Source organism: Choloepus didactylus, chromosome 4 (genome assembly GCF_015220235.1).
Source record: "Choloepus didactylus isolate mChoDid1 chromosome 4, mChoDid1.pri, whole genome shotgun sequence".
Lineage (NCBI taxonomy): Eukaryota > Metazoa > Chordata > Mammalia > Pilosa > Megalonychidae > Choloepus > Choloepus didactylus.
The window spans coordinates 77,862,125-77,882,515 of record NC_051310.1 but is presented as its reverse complement, the minus strand read 5'-3'; the positions used below and the strand labels follow the sequence as shown (position 1 = coordinate 77,882,515).

Genomic DNA, 20,391 nt, shown 5'->3' with positions numbered 1-20,391 from the left:
AGTTAATAGTACAATTATAACAATATTCTTTCATCAGTTGTATCAGATGTACCACTCGTTACACCTTGAATGCAAAGTGTTAATGATAGGGAGTGGGGGGGGGCAGTATAGGCGACTCTATAATTTTGGCATGATTTTTCTGTAAGCCTACAACTTCTCTAATAAAAAAGAAACAAGCAGAAAGGCACATGCTTCTTAAGAAATTGTATTTGCCAGGGCCCAGTCCAACAAACCAAACCAAACACCGAGACCACACTAGGTATATCAAACAAGAGGAGTTTAATGTAAGTGATTAGTTACAGAATTCTTGGAAGAGTAAAAGAGGAAAAAGACCAAACGTGGATGCTGAGGTAATCCAGATAACAGCATCTGCAGGAAGCAGCTGCTAGCCCTAAGGCTGAGGAACAAAAAAGAGGTGGTATGTCACAAACTAGGATCTCAGAAGAGGGACTTGTGCTTACCTGTGAGGGCTATCACACAGCTAAGGCTCGACTGCCAAAAGGAAAGAGGCTGTGGCTGTGGCTGTCCTCTGCTGCCAGAGCAATGGGGTTTCTCTGGGGTATCTCTTACTATGTCCACAGGCAATAGTTCCACGCAGTTAGAGGAAAATTCCAACAACTCCCTCACTACTGAAGATTCAGATGTGACAAAAAGGAAGTTTTCCCTTGCTGCAGTAATGGATGTGTTTCCAGAGGTCCTTGGTCAGTGGGCTTCAATAAGTGTAAGTTCCACCGTGATTCCCGCCAAGAACCTCAGTACTGCAAACTGGAACCTGACCGTTCGGTTCACCACCTGCTTGAGGTCAACCTGTGTTTGATGACCAGGTAAGTTTCACACTGAATCTGAGCTCCAAATATTTCATTAAGCCCTTCTGGGACTTGAGTATTGTTTATCTGTAAGAGGAAGTCGCTGGGGAAAGAGCAAATGTAAGTTCAATAAGTCCATCCTCAGATCAGTTCCAAGAGCCATGCTTGCCCTCTCCCCATGGACTTCCTCTTTCAGATGGGTAACACCACACATGCACAAGCAGACAGACAATAGGCAGTTCCTCGAGTCATGGCTGATGACAGCTGGCATTGGGCCAGGCTCTGGAGACATGATTGCAGACAGTTCTCACCAATGACTACAGTTCTGCACCCTGTTCAGTCCAAACATGTGCTTACTTTGAATTTTCACATTATAATTCTAACTCATATGCCTGTCTCTGTAAATGAGTTTATTTCACAAAGGGCAATTTGAAGTCCTGGTGACCACTTTAGGGAACTTTTGACATAGAGAAGAATACTATTTTAAGAGGCATTTTATAACAAATAGAAAAAAAATCCTGATAGCCTACATTATTTATTTGACATGAGGAGACCTCTAAACTCAATTCAGTTTCTAAAATTGTCTTCATAAAAGATTTTCCAAATCTAAGGTCAGAAAAAAAAAAGTTCAGTGATGAATTCAGTCTTGGGCTAGGCATGTAAACTCTAGGCCTCTCTCACCTCCTCTAACTAGTTCATCTTATGATAGCACAAGGAAACACAGAAACTTAGTTGATACAAGCTAATTGGCATGACCATAAAAAGGACATAGCATGAGCATATCCTTAAAATCAAAAGTAAAAAACAAAAAAAGAAACTCTTTGACAGGAACACCCATCAATATTACAATCAAAAGAATAACTGGGAATTGTCCCATACTAGCCAAATAGTTTCTGGTTCTTTTTAGAAACCTCTAAGAGAGCAGAAGGAGCTCAAAGGGAAACTGTAGCCAGCTCCCTCTCATCTTCTCTTTTCTCTCTTTCCCCATCTCTTTTAAGATTTGGGAGATAGTATTTTCCAAAAATGCCCACTGCAATATTTCTAATCCCATTAGCTTTTCCTGAACTTTCCTATTCCCCCCAGAAGTGGAGTTTATGCCCATTCCCCTTGAACTTGTGTGCACCTTTGTAACTAACTTAATTAATATACTGTGGCAGAAGTGATGCTGCCCGGCTTCTGGAGTTAGGTTAGAATACCCAACATAGCTTCGATGTGGCCGACTGCCATGCTGTCAGGAAGCTCAACCTATGCCCATGTGGTGAGGCCCCACCAGACATGTGGGTAAAGGAGGCTTCAGGTGATCCTGGCTCCCGTCCTCTGAGTCTTCCAGCTGAGGCCCCAGTGTCACAGGACTGACAAACTATTTTGTGCTCTTTCCCAATTTCTGATCCACAGAATCTGTGAAAATAATAAAAGTCAGTTTTATGCCACTAGGCTCTGAGGTAATGTAATACACAGCTATAGAAATTGGTACATTAAATAATCTCAAAAAATATTATGCTTATGTGTACACTCTAGAACTATCTCCAATAACAGATCTAACCTGAAAGGAAAAAAAAAAAAAAGATTTTAAAGTCTCTTAAAATCCATGGGAGAAATATATAAAGAACTGCTACAACTCAACCACAAAAACACAAACAATTCAATTAAAAAATTGGCAAAGGACTTGAATAGACATTTCTCCAAAGACGATATATAAATGGCCAGAAGCACATGAAAAAATGCTAAACATCAGGGAAATGGAAATGAAAACGACAATGAGATACTACTTCACACCCAGTAAGAAGGCTATTATTTCATAAACAGAAAATAATAGGTATTGGTGAAGATGCAGAGAAATAAAAATCCATATACATTGTTGGTGACATTGTAAAATGAAGCAGTTCCTGTGGAAATCAGTTTGGTGATTCCTCAGAAAGTTGAACAAAGAATTACCATTTGACCCAGCAATCCACTACTAGATATATACCCAAAATAATTGAAAGCAGAGACTCAAACATATGTTTGTACACAAGGTTCATAGAAGCATTATTCACAATAGTCAAGACATGGAAGCAGCCCAAGTGTCCATCTTCTGATGAATGCATGAATAATGGAATATTAGCCATAAAAAAAGAATGAAGTTGTGATACATGTGACAACATGGATGAATCTTGAAGACCTCATGCTAAGTGAAATAAGCCAGACACAAAAGGACAAATATTGCTTGATCTCGCTTATAGGACATATCTAGAATATGCAAATTCAGAGACAGATAGTAGGTTACAGGTTACTGGGGGTTTGGGAGTAAGGATAAGGGGATATTATTACTTAATGGGCGCAGAGTTTCTTCTTGGGGTGATGGAAGTTAAGGGTAATAGCTACTGGAGATGGTAATACAATATTGTCAATATAACTAATACCACTGAATTATACACCTGAGAGTAGTTAATATGGGAAATTTTAATTTATATATGTTACTAAAACAAAATTTTTTAAAAAAAATTCGTGGGAGCTACTATCCTCATTGTATAACGTTATAGGAAACTTCTATACCATTAAAATAAGATAATTTGAGAGGAGAGAGAAAAATTAACTGTCTGATTAAGCATTGACTCTTGCATGTTTTTCAAAGGGAAAAAATAAAGTTGGTGATTTTTTAAATGACCTTGGTTACTATGTTAAAATAAGAAGAAAAGGAATCATTCACAGCTTTTACACATGGATGGAAATGTCTTTAAACATTGTTTTATAAATACAGAAGTATATAACTGAAAAAATAGTTCATTCAGTGTTTTTAATAAAAAATAACTGGATGAATTAAAGTGAGTTAATAATTTTTATTTTAAAACATCTAGTTTCTGCTTCTTTCTAGGTTAAGCTGCAAAGAACGGTGAGAAAAAGCTGGATAGTCTACAAAAAATCTTGACTTTTCTTCAGTCTGTCAGGAAGTCTGAAGTTGCAAGGCAACCAAGTAAACTGAATTTCAGAGGGAGCGGGTCCTCCAAAGAGGAATGAGGCACACAACCTGTTTCATTTTTGGCAGACCACAGGAAAAGGAGGTGGAGACCATTAAGAAGAAATCAGCTAAAATTTTAACAAATTATTATTTTGTTGATGTTGTTGTTATTGTTAACCATGCTGTATGTCAGGGTTCTGCAGGGAAGAGGTGTGTGTGTATGTGCATGTGTGTGTGTATGTATATATATGTAAATATTTTAAGATTTACTATAGGAACTCTCTTATATTACTATGGGGATTGGCAAATCCGAATTCCATATGGTAGGCCACAAGCTGAGAATTCCGATGAAGGTTTCAGTGACTTCCCCAAGAGAAGCTGGCTGGCTGAGGTAGAGATATAAATTCTTCTTCCTGACTGCTGAAATCATCAGTTTTCCCTTTAAGACCTTTAACCAATTGAATAAGGCTTCTCTCATTGCTGAAGGCAATCTCCTTTGTTGATTGTAGTTGTACTCAACCATAGATGCAATCAACTAACTGGGTTTAAATCCATGAAATAGTCTTCAAACAAGTGGACACCATAACCTAGCCAAATTGACACATGAACATAACCTTCATCATCAGTCCAGCGATTGTCAACTTGGCACTCATAGCCAACTTAATCTCTAAATGAAAACAGTAACATCATACTTTTGCCTAACATACCTCAACTTTCCTGCAAACAACCAGAAACACACTAACTCTTTCCCCAGAAGAGGATGCAAGTCTTTGAGTAATATGCACTCTTTTTTTTTTTTGATTTGTTTTTATTGAGTGTTCACATACCATACAATTATCCAAAGATCCAAAGCGTACAATCAGTTGCCCATGGTATCATCATACAGCTGTGCATCCATCACCACAGTTAATTTTTTTTCAATTTTTAGAACATTTTCATTACCCCAGAAAAGAAATAAAGACACACACAAAAACAAACAAACTCAAATCCTCTCATACCCCAAACCACCCCCCTCCATTTCTGATTCATAGTATTGGTATAGTACATTTGTTACTGTTGATGAAAGAATGTTAAAATACTACTAACTGTAGTATATAGTTTGCAATAGGTATATATTTTTTTCCTATATGCCCCTCTATTATTAACTTCTAGTTATAGTGTCATACATTTGTTCTAGTTCATGAGAGAGATTTCTAATATTTGTACAGTTAATCGTGGACATCTTCCACCACAAGATTCACTGTTTTATACATTCCCCTCTTTTAACCTCCAACTTTCCTTCTGGTGACATACGTTACTCTGAGCTTCCCCTTTCCACCACATTCACACACCATTCAGCTCTGTTAGTTACTCTCACAATGTGCTACCATTACCTCTGTCCATTTCCAAATGTTTAAGTTCAACCTAGTTGAACATTCTGCTCATAAAAAGCAACTGCTCCCCATTCTTTAGACTCGTTCTATATCCTGATAACTTACATTTCTTGTCCATGAGTTTACATGTTATAATTAGTTCATATCAGTGAGACCCTGCAATATTTGTCCTTGTGTGTCTGTCTTGTTTCACTCAATATAGTGCCCTCAAGGTTTCATCATCTGTTATTTTAAAGATGGTTTCGTTCACACACGATACATTCCATCCTAAGTAAACAACCGATGGTGGTTATGTATTCACCACAATCGCCACTACTGTATAAGGATATCTCCATTTCTTCCACAAAGGGGGAGGAAGAGTCAAAGAAGGTAGAGACAGGAGAAAATGAAAAAAAGGAAGACAGAAAACAAAACAAAACAAAATATGACAGCTAGGAAGCAACAAAAGGAAAGATAGCATTAAACTAAAGTAGAATAAAGAGTCAGAAAACATCGCCAATGCCAAGAGTCCCATACCCTTTCCCTATGCTCCCCCCCCAATGCATTTAGCTTTGGTATATTACCTATGTTATATTAAAGGAAGCATAATACAATGTTTCTGTTAACTCTAGTCTCTAGTTTGCATTGATTGTATTTTTCCCCCAATCCCACCCCATTTTTAACACCTTGAATGTTGACATTCATTTGCTCTACCTCATGTAAAAACATATTTGGACCTTTTATCACAATTGTTGAGCACCCTAGGTTTCACTGAGTTATACAGTCCCAGTCTTTATCTTTCCTCTTTCCTTCTGGTGTCCCACATGCTCCTAACCTTCCTCTTTCAACCATACTCACAGTCATCTTTGTTCAGTGTACTTACATTGCTGTGCTACTATCTCCCAAAATTGTGTTCCAAACCTCTAACTCCTGTCTTTTCCTTTCTGTCTGTAGTGCTCCCTTTAGTGTTTCCTGTAGAGCAGGTACCTTGTTCACAAACTCTGTCATTGTCTGTTTCTCAGAGAATATTTCAAGCTCTCCCTCATATATGAAGGAGAGTTTTGCCAGATATAGGATTCCTGGTTGGTGGTTTTTCTCCTTCAGTATCTTAAATATATCACCCCACTTACTTCTTGCCTCCATGGTTTCTATTGAGAAATCTGCACATAGTCTTATCAAGCTTCCTTTGGATGTGATGGATCGCTTTTCTCTTGCTGCTTTCAGGATTCTCTCTTTATTTTTAATGTTTGATAATCTGATTATTAAGTGTCTTGGCGTAGGCCTATTTAGACCTATTCTGTTTGGGGTAAGCTGCGCTTCTTGGATCCGTAACTTTATGCCTTTCATAAGAGATGGGAAATTTTCCTTGATTATTTCCTCTATTATTGCTTCTGCCCTTTTTCCCTTCTCTTCTCCTTCTGGGACACCCATGACATGTACATTCCTGCATTTTGTTTTGTCCTTAAGTTCCCAGAGATGTTGCTCAAATTTTTCCATTCTTTTCTCTATCTGTTCTTTTGTGTGTAGCTTTCAGGTGCCTTGTTCTCCAGTTTCTGGAGTGTTTTCCTCTGCTTTTTGAGATCTGCTGTTGTATGTCTCCATTGTGTCCTTCATCTCGTGTGTTGTGCCTTTCATTTCCATAGATTCTGTCAGTTGTTTTTTCAAACTTTCGATTTCTACCTTATGTATACCCACTGTTTTCATTATACACTTTATCTCTTTTGCCATATCTTTCCTAAACTTTCTGAATTGATCCAGTGCTAGTTATTTAAATTCCTGTATCTCAGTTAAAGTGTAAGTTTGTTCCTTTGACTGGGCCATAACTTCACCCCTCCTAGTGTAGTTTGTAGTTTTCTGCTGTCTAGGCACCTGGCCTCCTTGGTTACCCCAATCAGGTTTTCCTAGACCAGAATGGCTCAGGTCTTGGAAGGAGGCAATAGTTTCAGGTTTCCCTGAGGCTGTGTCTTAGAAGATTGGTACACCCTGTGAGGCCTCAAGTCACTGTGCTTTTCTGCCCAGCAGGTGGCGCCTGTCAGCCTGTCACTCCCAACTGGTGTTTTTTCCCAGGCTCTGGGGTCTGGTTCTGAATGGAAGGTGGGTAGTAGAGCTTGGCACTGCCTCTTTCCTCTTAGGGAAGATATACCCCCTGGTTAGAAGTCATTAGCATTTGAATAGTCTCTGACTCTGCTATCTCCACCCTTGTCTGGGTCTGAGCACTGAGAATTGAAAATGGCTGAGGCTTTCTCCACTGAGCCAAAAAGGGGACAGAAAGACCCCCTTCAGGGTCAGTCTGTGGCCACCCTCAGTTACACCTGTTGGCCAGAGACAGCATCTGGTCCTCTGGGCTCCCCCTCCATCCCAGAGAGGTTCTCTGGCTTTCCAAGGTCATTTGTCACCAAACACCTCTGTCTGCTTGGGGATTTGTAGCTTGTATGGAGCAATCCATGTTTGCTAATTAAAACCCCAGTTGGAGCTCAGCTGAGCTATATTCACTTGCTCAGAGAGTGCTGCTCTCTAGTGCTGTGAGGCTTTGCAGTTCGGGCCATGGGGGGAGGGGGCTCCCCGCTTGGATCTGCAGTTTTTACTTACAGATTTTATGCTGTGATCTCGGGCATTCCTCCCAATTCAGGTTGGTTGTATGATGAGTGGACAGTCACGTTTGTGCCCCTGCAGTTATTCCAGGTTATTTACTAGTTGCTCCTGGTTGTTTATTAGTTGTTCCAGGGGTAGTGACTAGCTTCCACTCCTCTCTATGCTGCCATCTTCTTCTGATCTTGCAATCTTTTTTTTAAAAGCAGTTTTATTAAGATAAATTCACATACATACAATGCATCTAAAGTGTACAATCACTGTCTTCTAGTATATCCACAGAGTTGTGCATTCATCACCACAGTCAATTCTAGAACATTTTCATCCCCAAGAGGGTTCACTATGTTATACAGTCCCATGTTTCATCCTCTGGCTTTCCTTCTAGTGACATACATGACCCTAAACTTTTCCTTTCAACCACAATTGTACTCATAAATCATTGCTGCTAATTATACTCACTATAATGTGCTACCATTACCTCTATCCATTCCCAAACACCTACAATCAACCTTATTATATATTCTGCACAAATTAAGCATCAGCTCCCCATTCTGTGCCCTCATTCCATCTTCTGGTGACCTATGTTCTAGATATTAACATCATGAGTTTTCAAGTTATATTTAGTTCATATTAGTGAAGTCATACAATGTTTGTCATTTTGCATCTGATGTATTTCACTCAACATAATGTCCTCAAGGTCCATCAGTGTAGTCACATGTGTCATGACTCCATTTCTTTTTATAGCTTCATAATATTCCATTGTATGCATATACCACATTTTGTTTATATATTCAGTGGTTGATGGACATCTAGGTTTTTTCTATCTTTTGACAATTGTGAATAATGCTGCTATGAACATCAGTGTGCAAAGACCTGTTCACATCCTTATGTTCAGTTCCTCTGAGTACATACTATGCCAGTCTGGATGTATTATGTACCCCAAAATGCCATGTTCTTTGATGCAATCTTGTGGGGCAGATGTATTAGTGTTGATTAGATTGGAAACCTTTGATTGAGTGTTTCCATGGAGATGTGAATCAATCAACTGTGAGTGAAACATTTGGATAATTTCCATGGAGGTGTTACCCTGTCCATTCAGGGTGGGTATTAATTGGATCACTGGAGTCCTATAAAGGAATTCACAGACAGAAGTACCTGAGAGCAACTGGTAGTGACATTTTGAAGAGGAGCTGCAGCCAAGAGAGGACAAAATGCCCCAAGAGCAACATTCTGGAGAATGCCATTTTGAAATGCAACCTGGGAGCAAGTGGAAACCAGCCACGTGCCTTCCAAGCTAACAGAGGTTTCCTGGATGCCAATGGCCTTTCTCCAGTGAAGGTACCCTATTGTTGATGCCTTACCGTGGACATTTTATGGCCTTAAGTCTGTAACTCTGTAACCAAATAAACCCCTTTTATAAAAGCCAGACCATTTCTGGTTATTTTGCATAACAGGAGCATTAGCAAACTGGAACATATACCTAGTAGCAGGATTGCTGGATATGGCAATTCTATACTTAGTTTCCTGAGGAACTACCAAACTGTCTTCCACAGTGGCTGTACCATTCTACATTCCCACCAACAGTGAATAAGTGTGACTATTTTTGCACATCATTTCCAACACTTGCAGTTTTCTGTTTGTTTTGTTTTGTTTTGTTTTTAAATAGTGGCTATTCTTAGGTGTGAAATGGTATCTCATTGTAGTTTTGATTTGCATTTCCCTAATAACTAGTGATGTCGAACATCTTTTTATGTGCTTTTTAGCCATTTGTAAATCCTCTTTGGAAAAATGCCTTTCACCCATTTTTAAACTCAATTTTATTGAGATATATTCACATACCATACAATCATCCAAAGTATACAACCAATTGTTCACAGTACAATCATATAGTTGTGCACTCATCACGCCAATCTATTTTTTTTACTTAAATTGTATTACTGAGATATATTCACATACCATACAATCATCTATGATGTAAAATCAACTGTTCACAGTACCACCATATAGTTATGCATCCATCATCCCAATCTATTTTTGAACATTTTCCTTGCACCAGAAAGAATCAAATCAGAATAAGAAAATAAAAGTAAAAAAGAACACCCAAATAATCCCCCATCCAACCCTATTTTTCATTTCATTTTTGTTCCCATTTTTCTACTCATCCATCCATATACTAGATAAAAGGAGTGCAATCCACAAGGTTTTCACAATCACACTGTCACCCCTTGTAAGCTACATTGTTATACAATTGTCTTCAACAGTCAAAGCTACTGGGTTGGAGTTTGATAGTTTCAGGTATTTAATTCTACCTATTCCAGTACATTAAAACCTAAAAAGTGTTATCTATATGGTGCATAAGAATGTCCACCAGAGTGACCTCTTGACTCCATTTGAAATCTCTCAGCCACTGAAGCTTTATTTCATTTCATTTCATATCCCCCTTTGGTTCTCAATCCCATGATGCCAGGTCCAGATTCATCATCCTTGGGAGTCATACCCTGTGTTGCCAGGGAAATTTACACCCTTGGGAGTCGGGTCCCACGGAGGGGGGAGGGCAGTGAGTTCACCTGCTGAGGTAGCTTAGAGAGAGAGGGCCACATGTGAGCAACAAAGAGGCACTCGGGGGAGACTCTTAGGCACAATTATAAGCAGGTTTAGCCTCTCTCTCCTTTACAGTAACAAGCTTCATAAGGGCAAGCCCCAAGACAGAGGGCTCAGCATACCGAGTCATCAGTCCTCAATGTTTGTGAGAACATCAGCAACAATCCAGGTGAGGAAGTCCAACTCTTCTGCATTTTCCCCCAGTTCCTCCAGGGAGCCCTGTATATATATTTTTATTCTTTGCCCAAATTACTTTGGGATGTGTCACTATTTCACTCTAACCTATACAAACCTACCATATCTCACTTCCTATTCAAAGTTCCACGTAATTGTGGTGTTTGAACAAACTGACTGTAGAAGTTATACTGTTTAGAAAATATAGTTCCCGCACCAAATGAATATCTCTTCCCTTGGTCTCACATGGAAGTTTAAGTTTTAACACACAGTCAGTTTCAACCTTTACACTTTGGTCCGATTTGTCTTAGTCTTAACCAGATCTGCTTCACTCATTTCTCTAATTGAAGTCTGGGCTCTTTTTCAGCATTTTTTAAAAAACAGTTGCTGTATGCATTAATATTGACATTCATATCTGCGGAGCTCTAGCTCTGAGTTTCAGGTTTCATCCATTTTTTAACTGGGTTGTTTGTCTTTTTATCAGTGAGTTGTAGGATCTCTTTATATATCCTGGATATTAAACCCTTATCAGATATATGGTTTCCAAATATTTTCTCCCATTGATTCAGCTGCCTTTTCACCCTCTTGACAAAGTTCTTTGAAGCACAAAAGTACTGCTTTTCTTTCGTTGCTTGAGCTTTGGGTATAAGGTTTAAAAAACCACCCCTTACCACAAGATCTTGATGCTTCCCTACACTTTCTTCTAGGGGTTTTATGGTACTGACCCTGTATTTAGGTCTTTGCTCCATTTTGAGTTAATTTTTGTATGGGATATGAAACACGGGTCCTCTTTCATTCTTTTGCATATGGATATCCAGTTCTTCTAGCACCATTTGTAGAAGAGACTACTCTGTCCCAATTGAGTGGACTTGGCAGCCTCATCAAAAATCAATTAGCGGAGGCGGGGCAAGATGGCAGACTGGTGAGCTGTAAGTTTTAGTTACTCCTCCAGGAAAGTAGGTAAAAAGCCAGGAACTGCGTGGACTGGACACCACAGAGCAATCTGTCTTTGGGCATACTTCATACAACACATGAAAACGTGGAACTGCTGAGATCAGTGAAATCTGTAAGTTTTTGCGGCCAGGGGACCCGCGCCCCTCCCTGCCAGGCTCAGTCCCGGGGGAGGAGGGGCTATCAGCTCCGGGAAGGAGAAGGGAGAACTGCAGTGGCTGCTCTTATTGGAAACTCATTCTACTGATTCAAACTCCAACCATAGATAGACTGAGACCAGACACCAGAGACTCTGAGAGCAGCCAGCCCAGCAGAGAGGAGACAGGCATAGAAAAAAAACAACACGAAAAACTCCAAAATAAAAGCAGAGGATTTTTGGAGTTCTGGTGAACACAGAAAGGGGAAGGGCGGAGCTCAGGCCTTGAGGCGCATATGCAAATCCCGAAGCAAAGCTGATCTCTCTGCCCTGTGCACCTTTCCTTAATGGCCCTGGTTGCTTTGTCTATTAGCATTTCAATAACCCATTAGATCTCTGAGGAGGGCCGTTTTTTTTTTTAAATCCTTTTTGCTTTTTATAAAACAATTACTCTAAGAAGCTCAATACAGAAAGCTTCAAAGAATTGCAATTTGGGCATGTCAAGTCAAGAGCAGAACTAAGAGAGCTCTGAGACAAAAGGCAATAATCCAGTGGCTGAGAAAATTCACTAAACACCACAACTTCCCAAGAAAAGGGGGGTGTCCGCTCACAGCCACCATCCTGGTGGACAGGAAACACTCCTGCCCATCGCCAGCCCCATAGCCCAGAGCTGCCCCAGACAACCCAGTGTGACGGAAGTGCTTCAAATAACAGGCACACACCACAAAACTGGGCGTGGACATTAGCCTTCCCTGCAACCTCAGCTGAATGTCCCAGAGCTGGGAAGGTGGAGCAGTGTGAATTAACAAAGCCCCATTCAGCCATCATTTGAGCAGACTGGGAGCCTCCCTACACAGCCCAGCAGCCCAGAACTGCCCTGGGGGGACGGCACTCACCTGTGACATAGCACAGTCATCCCTCAACAGAGGACCCGGGGTGCACAGCCTGGAAGAGGGGCCCACTTGCAAGTCTCAGGAGCCATACGCCAATACCAAAGACTTGTGGGTCAGTGGCAGAGACAAACTGTGGCAGGACTGAATTGAAGGATTAGACTATTGCAGCAGCTTTAAAACTCTAGGATCATCAGGGAGATTTGATTCTTAGGGCCACCCCCCCTCCCCGACTGCCCAGAAACACACCCCACATACAGGGCAGGCAACACCAACTACACACGCAAGCTTGGTACACCAATTGGGCCCCACAAGACTCACTCCCCCACTCACCAAAAAGGCTAAGCAGGGGAGATCTGGCTTGTGGAGAACAGGTGGCTCGTGGACGCCACCTGCTGGTTAGTTAGAGGAAGTGTACTCCACGAAGCTGTAGATCTGATAAATTAGAGATAAGGACTTCAATAGGTCTACAAACCCTAAAAGAACCCTATCAAGTTCAGCAAATGCCACGAGGCCAAAAACAACAGAAAATTATAAAGCATATGAAAAAACCAGACGATATGGATAACCCAAGCCCAAGCACCCAAATCAAAAGACCAGAAGAGACACAGCATCTAGAGCAGCTACTCAAAGAACTAAAGATGAACAATGAGACCATAGTACGGGATATGAAGGAAATCAAGAAGACCCTAGAAGAGCATAAAGAAGACATTGCAAGACTAAATAAAAAAATGGATGATCTTATGGAAATTAAAGAAACTGTTGACCAAATTAAAAAGATTCTGGACACTCATAGTACAAGACTAGAGGAAGTTGAACAACGAATCAGTGACCTGGAAGATGACAGAATGGAAAATGAAAGCATAAAAGAAAGAATGGGGAAAAAAATTGAAAAACTCGAAATGGACTTCAGGGATATGATAGATAATATGAAACGTCCGAATATAAGACTCATTGGTGTCCCAGAAGGGGAAGAAAAGGGTAAAGGTCTAGGAAGAGTATTCAAAGAAATTGTTGGGGAAAACTTCCCAAATCTTCTAAACAACATAAATACACAAATCATAAATGCTCAGCGAACTCCAAATAGAATAAATCCAAAAAAACCCACTCCGAGACATATACTGATCACACTGTCAAACATAGAAGAGAAGGAGCAAGTTCTGAAAGCAGCAAGAGAAAAGCAATTCACCACATACAAAGGAAACAGCATAAGACTAAGTAGTGACTACTCAGCAGCCACCATGGAGGCGAGAAGGCAGTGGCACGATATATTTAAAATTCTGAGTGAGAGGAATTTCCAGCCAAGAATACTTTATCCAGCAAAGCTCTCCTTCAAATTTGAGGGAGAGCTTAAATTTTTCACAGACAAAGAAATGCTGAGAGAATTTGCTAACAAGAGACCTGCCCTACTGGAGATACTAAAGGGAGCCCTACAGACAGAGAAACAAAGACAGGACAGAGAGACTTGGAGAAAGGTTCAGTACTAAAGAGATTCGGTATGGGTACAATAAAGGATATTAATAGAGAGAGGGAAAAATATGGCAAACATAATCCAAAGGATAAGATGGCCGATTAAAGAAATGCCTTCACGGTTTTAACGTTGAATGTAAATGGATTAAACTCCCCAATTAAAAGATATAGATTCGCAGAATGGATCAAAAAAAATGAACCATCAATATGTTGCATACAAGAGACTCATCTTAGACACAGGGACACAAAGAAACTGAAAGTGAAAGGATGGAAAAAAATATTTCATGCAAGCTACAGCCAAAAGAAAGCAGGTGTAGCAATATTAATCTCAGATAAAATAGACTTCAAATGCAGGGATGTTTTGAGAGACAAAGAAGGCCACTACATACTAATAAAAGGGGCAATTCAGCAAGAAGAAATAACAATCGTAAATGTCTATGCACCCAATCAAGGTGCCACAAAATACATGAGAGAAACACTGGCAAAACTAAAGGAAGCAATTGATGTTTCCACAATAATTGTGGGAGACTTCAACACATCACTCTCTCCTATAGATAGATCAACCAGACAGAAGACCAATAAGGAAATTGAAAACCTAAACAATCTGATAAATGAATTAGATTTAACAGACATATACAGGACATTACATCCCAAATCACCAGGATACACATACTTTTCTAGTGCTCACGGAACTTTCTCCAGAATAGATCATATGCTGGGACATAAAACAAGCCTCAATAAATTTAAAAAGATTGAAATTATTCAAAGCACAGTCTCTGACCACAATGGAATACAATTAGAAGTCAATAACCATCAGAAACTTAGAAAATTCACAAATACCTGGAGGTTAAACAACACACTCCTAAACAATCAGTGGGTTAAAGAAGAAATAGCAAGAGAAATTGCTAAATATATAGAGACGAATGAAAATGAGAACACAACATACCAAAACCTATGGGATGCAGCAAAAGCAGTGCTAAGGGGGAAATTTATAGCACTAAACGCATATATTAAAAAGGAAGAAAGAGCCAAAATCAAAGAACTAATGGATCAACTGAAGAAGCTAGAAAATGAATAGCAAACCAATCCTAAACCAAGTACAAGAAAAGAAATAACAAGGATTAAAGCAGAAATAAATGACATAGAGAACAAAAAAACAATAGAGAGGATAAATATCACCAAAAGTTGGTTCTTTGAGAAGATCAACAAGATTGACAAGCCCCTAGCTAGACTGACAAAATCAAAAAGAGAAAAGACCCATATAAACAAAATAATGAATGAAAAAGGTGACATAACTGCAGATCCTGAAGAAATTAAAAAAATTATAAGAGGATATTATGAACAACTGTATGGCAACAAACTGGATAATGTAGAAGAAATGGACAATTTCCTGGAAACATATGAACAACCTAGACTGACCAGAGAAGAAATAGAAGACCTCAACCAACCCATCACAAGCAAAGAGATCCAATCAGTCATCAAAAATCTTCCCACAAATAAATGCCCAGGGCCAGATGGCTTCACAGGGGAATTCTACCAAACTTTCCAGAAAGAACTGACACCAATCTTACTCAAACTCTTTCAAAACATTGAAAAAAATGGAACACTACCTAACTCATTTTATGAAGCTAACATCAATCTAATACCAAAAGCAGGCAAAGATGCTACAAAAAAGGAAAACTACCGGCCAATCTCCCTAATGAATATAGATGCAAAAATCCTCAACAAAATACTTGCAAATCGAATCCAAAGACACATTAAAAAAATCATACACCATGACCAAGTGGGGTTCATTCCAGGCATGCAAGGATGGTTCAACATAAGAAAAACAATCAATGTATTACAACACATTAAAAACTCGAAAGGGAAAAATCAATTGATCATCTCAATAGATGCTGAAAAAGCATTTGACAAAATCCAACATCCCTTTTTGATAAAAACACTTCAAAAGGTAGGAATTGAAGGAAACTTCCTCAACATGATAAAGAGCATATATGAAAAACCCACAGCCAGCATAGTACTCAATGGTGAGAGACTGAAAGCCTTCCCTCTAAGATCAGGAACAAGACAAGGATGCCCGCTGTCACCACTGTTATTCAACATTGTGCTGGAAGTGCTAGCCGGGGCAATCCGGCAAGACAAAGAAATAAAAGGCATCCAAATTGGAAAAGAAGAAGTAAAACTGTCATTGTTTGCAGATGATATGATCTTATATCTAGAAAACCCTGAGAAATCAACGATACAGCTACTAGAGCTAATAAACAAATTTAGCAAAGTAGCGGGATACAAGATTAATGCACAGAAGTCAGTAATGTTTCTATATGCTAGAAATGAACAAACTGAAGAGACACTCAAGAAAAAGATACCATTTTCAATAGCAACTAAAAAAATCAAGTACCTAGGAATAAACTTAACCAAAGATGTAAAAGACCTATACAAAGAAAACTACATAACTCTACTAAAAGAAATAGAAGGGGACCTTAAAAGATGGAAAAATATTCCATGTTCATGGATAGGAAGGCTAAATGTCATTAAGATGTCAATTCTACCCAAACTCATCTACAGATTCAATGCAATCCCAATCAAAATTCCAACAACCTACTTTGCAGACTTGGAAAAGCTAGTTATCAAATTTATTTGGAAAGGGAAGATGCCTCGAATTGCTAAAGACACTCTAAAAAAGAAAAACGAAGTGGGAGGACTTACACTCCCTGACTTTGAAGCTTATTATAAAGCCACAGTTGCCAAAACAGCATGGTACTGGCACAAAGATAGACATATAGATCAATGGAATCTAATTGAGAATTCAGAGATAGACCCTCAGATCTATGGCCAACTGATCTTTGATAAGGCCCCCAAAGTCAATGAACTCAGTCATAATGGTCTTTTCAACAAATGGGGCTGGGAGAGTTGGATATCCATATCCAAAAGAATGAAAGAGGACCCCTACCTCACCCCCTACACAAAAATTAACTCAAAATGGACCAAAGATCTCAATATAAAAGAAAGTACCATAAAACTCCTAGAAGATAATGTAGGAAAACAACTTCAAGACCTTGTATTAGGAGGCCACTTCCTAGACTTTACACCCAAAGCACAAGCAACAAAAGAGAAAATAGATAAATGGGAACTCCTCAAGCTTAGAAGTTTCTGCACCTCAAAGGAATTTCTCAAAAAGGTAAAGAGGCAGCCAACTCAATGGGAAAAAATTTTTGGAAACCATGTATCTGACAAAAGACTGATATCTTGCATATACAAAGAAATCCTACAACTCAATGACAATAGTACAGACAGCCCAATTATAAAATGGGCAAAAGATATGAAAAGACAGTTCTCTGAAGAGGAAATACAAATGGCCAAGAAACACATGAAAAAATGTTCAGCTTCACTAGCTATTAGAGAGATGCAAATTAAGACCACAATGAGATACCATCTAACACCGGTTAGAATGGCTGCCATTAAACAAACAGGAAACTACAAATGCTGGAGGGGATGTGGAGAAATTGGAACTCTTATTCATTGTTGGTGGGACTGTATAATGGTTCAGCCACTCTGGAAGTCAGTCTGGCAGTTCCTTAGAAAACTAGGTATAGAGCTACCATTCGATCCAGCGATTGCACTTCTCGGTATATACCCGGAAGATCGGAAAGCAGTGACACGAACAGATATCTGCACGCCAATGTTCATAGCAGCATTATTCACAATTGCCAAGAGATGGAAACAACCCAAATGTCCTTCAACAGATGAGTGGATAAATAAAATGTGGTATATACACACGATGGAATACTACGCGGCAGTAAGAAGGAACGATTTGGTGAAACATATGACAACATGGATGAACCTTGAAGACATAATGCTGAGCGAAATAAGCCAGGCACAAAAAGAGAAATATTATATGCTACCACTAATGTGAACTTTGAAAAATGTAAAACAAATGGTTTATAACGTAGAATGTAGGGGAACTAGCAGTAGAGAGCAATTAAGGAAGGGGGAACAATAATCCAAGAAGAACAGATAAGCTATTTAACGTTCTGGGGATGCCCAGAAATGACTATGGTCTGTTAATTTCTGATGGATGTAGTAGGAACAAGTTCACTGAAATGTTGCTATATTATGTAACTTTCTTGGGGTAAAGTAGGAACATGTTGGAAGTTAAGCAGTTATCTTAGGTTAGTTGTCTTTTTCTTACTCCCTTGTTATGGTCTCTTTGAAATGTTCTTTTATTGTATGTTTGTTTTCTTTTTAACTTTTTTTTTCATACAGTTGATTTAAAAAAGAAGGGAAAGTTAAAAAAAAAAAAAAAAAGAAAAAAGACAAACAAGGAAAAAAAAAAAAAAATATGTTTTGCCCCCTTGAGGAGCCTGTGGAGAATGCAGGGGTATTCGCCTACCCCACCTCCATGGTTGCTAACATGACCACAGACATAGGGGACTGGTGGTTTGATGGGTTGAGCCCTCTACCATAAGTTTTACCCTTGAGAAGACGGTTGCTGCAAAGGAGAGGCTAGGCCTCCCTGTATTTGTGCCTAAGAGTCTCCTCCTGAATGCCTCTTTGTTGCTCAGATGTGGCCCTCTCTCTCTGGCTAAGCCAACTTGAAAGGTGAAATCACTGCCCTCCCCCCTACGTGGGATCAGACACCCAGGGAAGTGAATCTCCCTGGCAACGTGGAATATGACTCCCGGGGAGGAATGTAGACCCGGCATCGTGGGATGGAGAACATCTTCTTGACCAAAAGGGGGATGTGAAAGGAAATGAAATAAGCTTCAGTGGCAGAGAGATTCCAAAACGAGCCGAGAGATCACTCTGGTGGGCACTCTTACGCACACTTTAGACAACCTTTTTTAGGTTCTAAAGAATTGGGGTAGCTGGTGGTGGATACCTGAAACTATTAAACTACAACCCAGAACCCATGAATCTCGAAGACAGTTGTATAAAAATGTAGCTTATGAGGGGTGACAGTGGGATTGGGAATGCCATAAGGACCAAATCCCACTTTGTCTAGTTTATGGATGGATGTGTAGAAAAGTAGGGGAAGGAAACAAACAGACAAAGGTACCCAGTGTTCTTTTTTACTTCAATTGCTCTTTTTCACTCTAATTATTATTCTTGTTATTTTTGTGTGTGTGCTAATGAAGGTGTCAGGGATTGATTTAGGTGATGAATGTACAACTATGTAATGGTACTGTAAACAATCGAAAGTACAATTTGTTTTGTATGACTGCGTGGTATGTGAATATATCTCAATAAAATGATGATTAAAAAAAAAAATCAATTAGCCATAGATCTGAGGGTCTATTTTTGAACTCTCAATTTGGTTGCACTGGTCAATATGTTATCTTTATACCAAGCCCATGCTCCACTGTAGCTTTGTAATATGGTTTCAAGTCAGGAAGTGAGAGTGTTCCAACTTCATTTTTCTTTTTCAAGATGTTTTTAGCTATTTGGGGCCCCTTACCCTTTGAGATAAATTTGGTCGTTGGCTTTTCCAATTCTCAAAGTCATGCTGTTGGAATTCTGATTGGGATTGCATTGAATCTGTAAATTATTTAGGGTAGAATTGACTTCTTAACAATATTCAGTCTTCTATTCCATCAACATGGATGTTCTTCCATTTATTTAAATCTTCTTTGATTTCTTTTAGCTCTGTGTTGTAGTTTTCTGAATATAGATCCTTTACATCCTAGTTTATTCCTAGATATTTGATTCTTTTAGTTGCAATTATAAATGGAATATTTCCCTGATTTTCTCCTCAGATTTCTCATTATTAGTGTATAGAAACACTACTGATTTTGTGTGTTCTTTTTGAATCCCACCACTTTGCTGAACTCATTTATTAGTTCTAGTAGCTTTTTCATAGATTTTTTTGAGACTTTATAGGTATAGAATCATATCATCTGCAAATAGTGAAAGTTTTACTTCTTCCTTTCTGATATGGATGCCTTTATTTCTTTTCCTTGCCTAATTGCTCTAGCTAGAACTTCTAGCACAATGTTGAATAACAGTGGTGACAGCGGGCATCCTTTCCCTGTTCCCGATATTAACAGGAAAGCTTTCAGTCTTTCACTATTGAGTATGATGTTAGGTGTCCATTTTTCATATATGTTTCCTACTTTTCTTATTTTTAAGTGTTTTTATCAAGAAGGGATGCTGGATTTTGTCAAATGCCTTTTCTGCATCAATCAGAATGATCATGCAGTTCTCCTTTGACTTATAAATGTGGTGTTTATTTCCTAAAGCTGCTTAAATGACGTATACAAGATTTAGGTTGGCTTTTACAATGGGGATTAATTAGTTTACAAGCTTACAGTTCTGAGGCCATGAAAATGTCCAAATCTAGGCATCATCCAGATGATACCTTTTTCCTGATGACAGGCTGCTAGTGATCTGGGGCTCCTCTTTCACATGGCAAGGCACACAGCAGTGTGTGCTGGTTTGGATGTATTATGTTCCCCCAAACGCCATTATCTTTGTCGCAGTCTTGTGT

At 39.2% G+C, this 20,391-nt stretch overlaps 1 protein-coding gene across 1 annotated transcript in view; it reads right to left on the bottom strand.

Annotated features, from left to right (window-relative positions):
- Positions 1-262: 262 nt before the first annotated feature.
- The window catches only part of TM2D3 (TM2 domain containing 3), a 47,076-nt gene continuing 26,947 nt past the window's right edge, over positions 263-20,391 (bottom strand). The window contains exon 6 of the mRNA XM_037832885.1: positions 263-2,204. Within this exon, the coding sequence (XP_037688813.1) occupies positions 1,994-2,204 (211 nt within the window). The 3' untranslated portion in view covers positions 263-1,993. The remainder of the gene's footprint in view (positions 2,205-20,391) is intronic.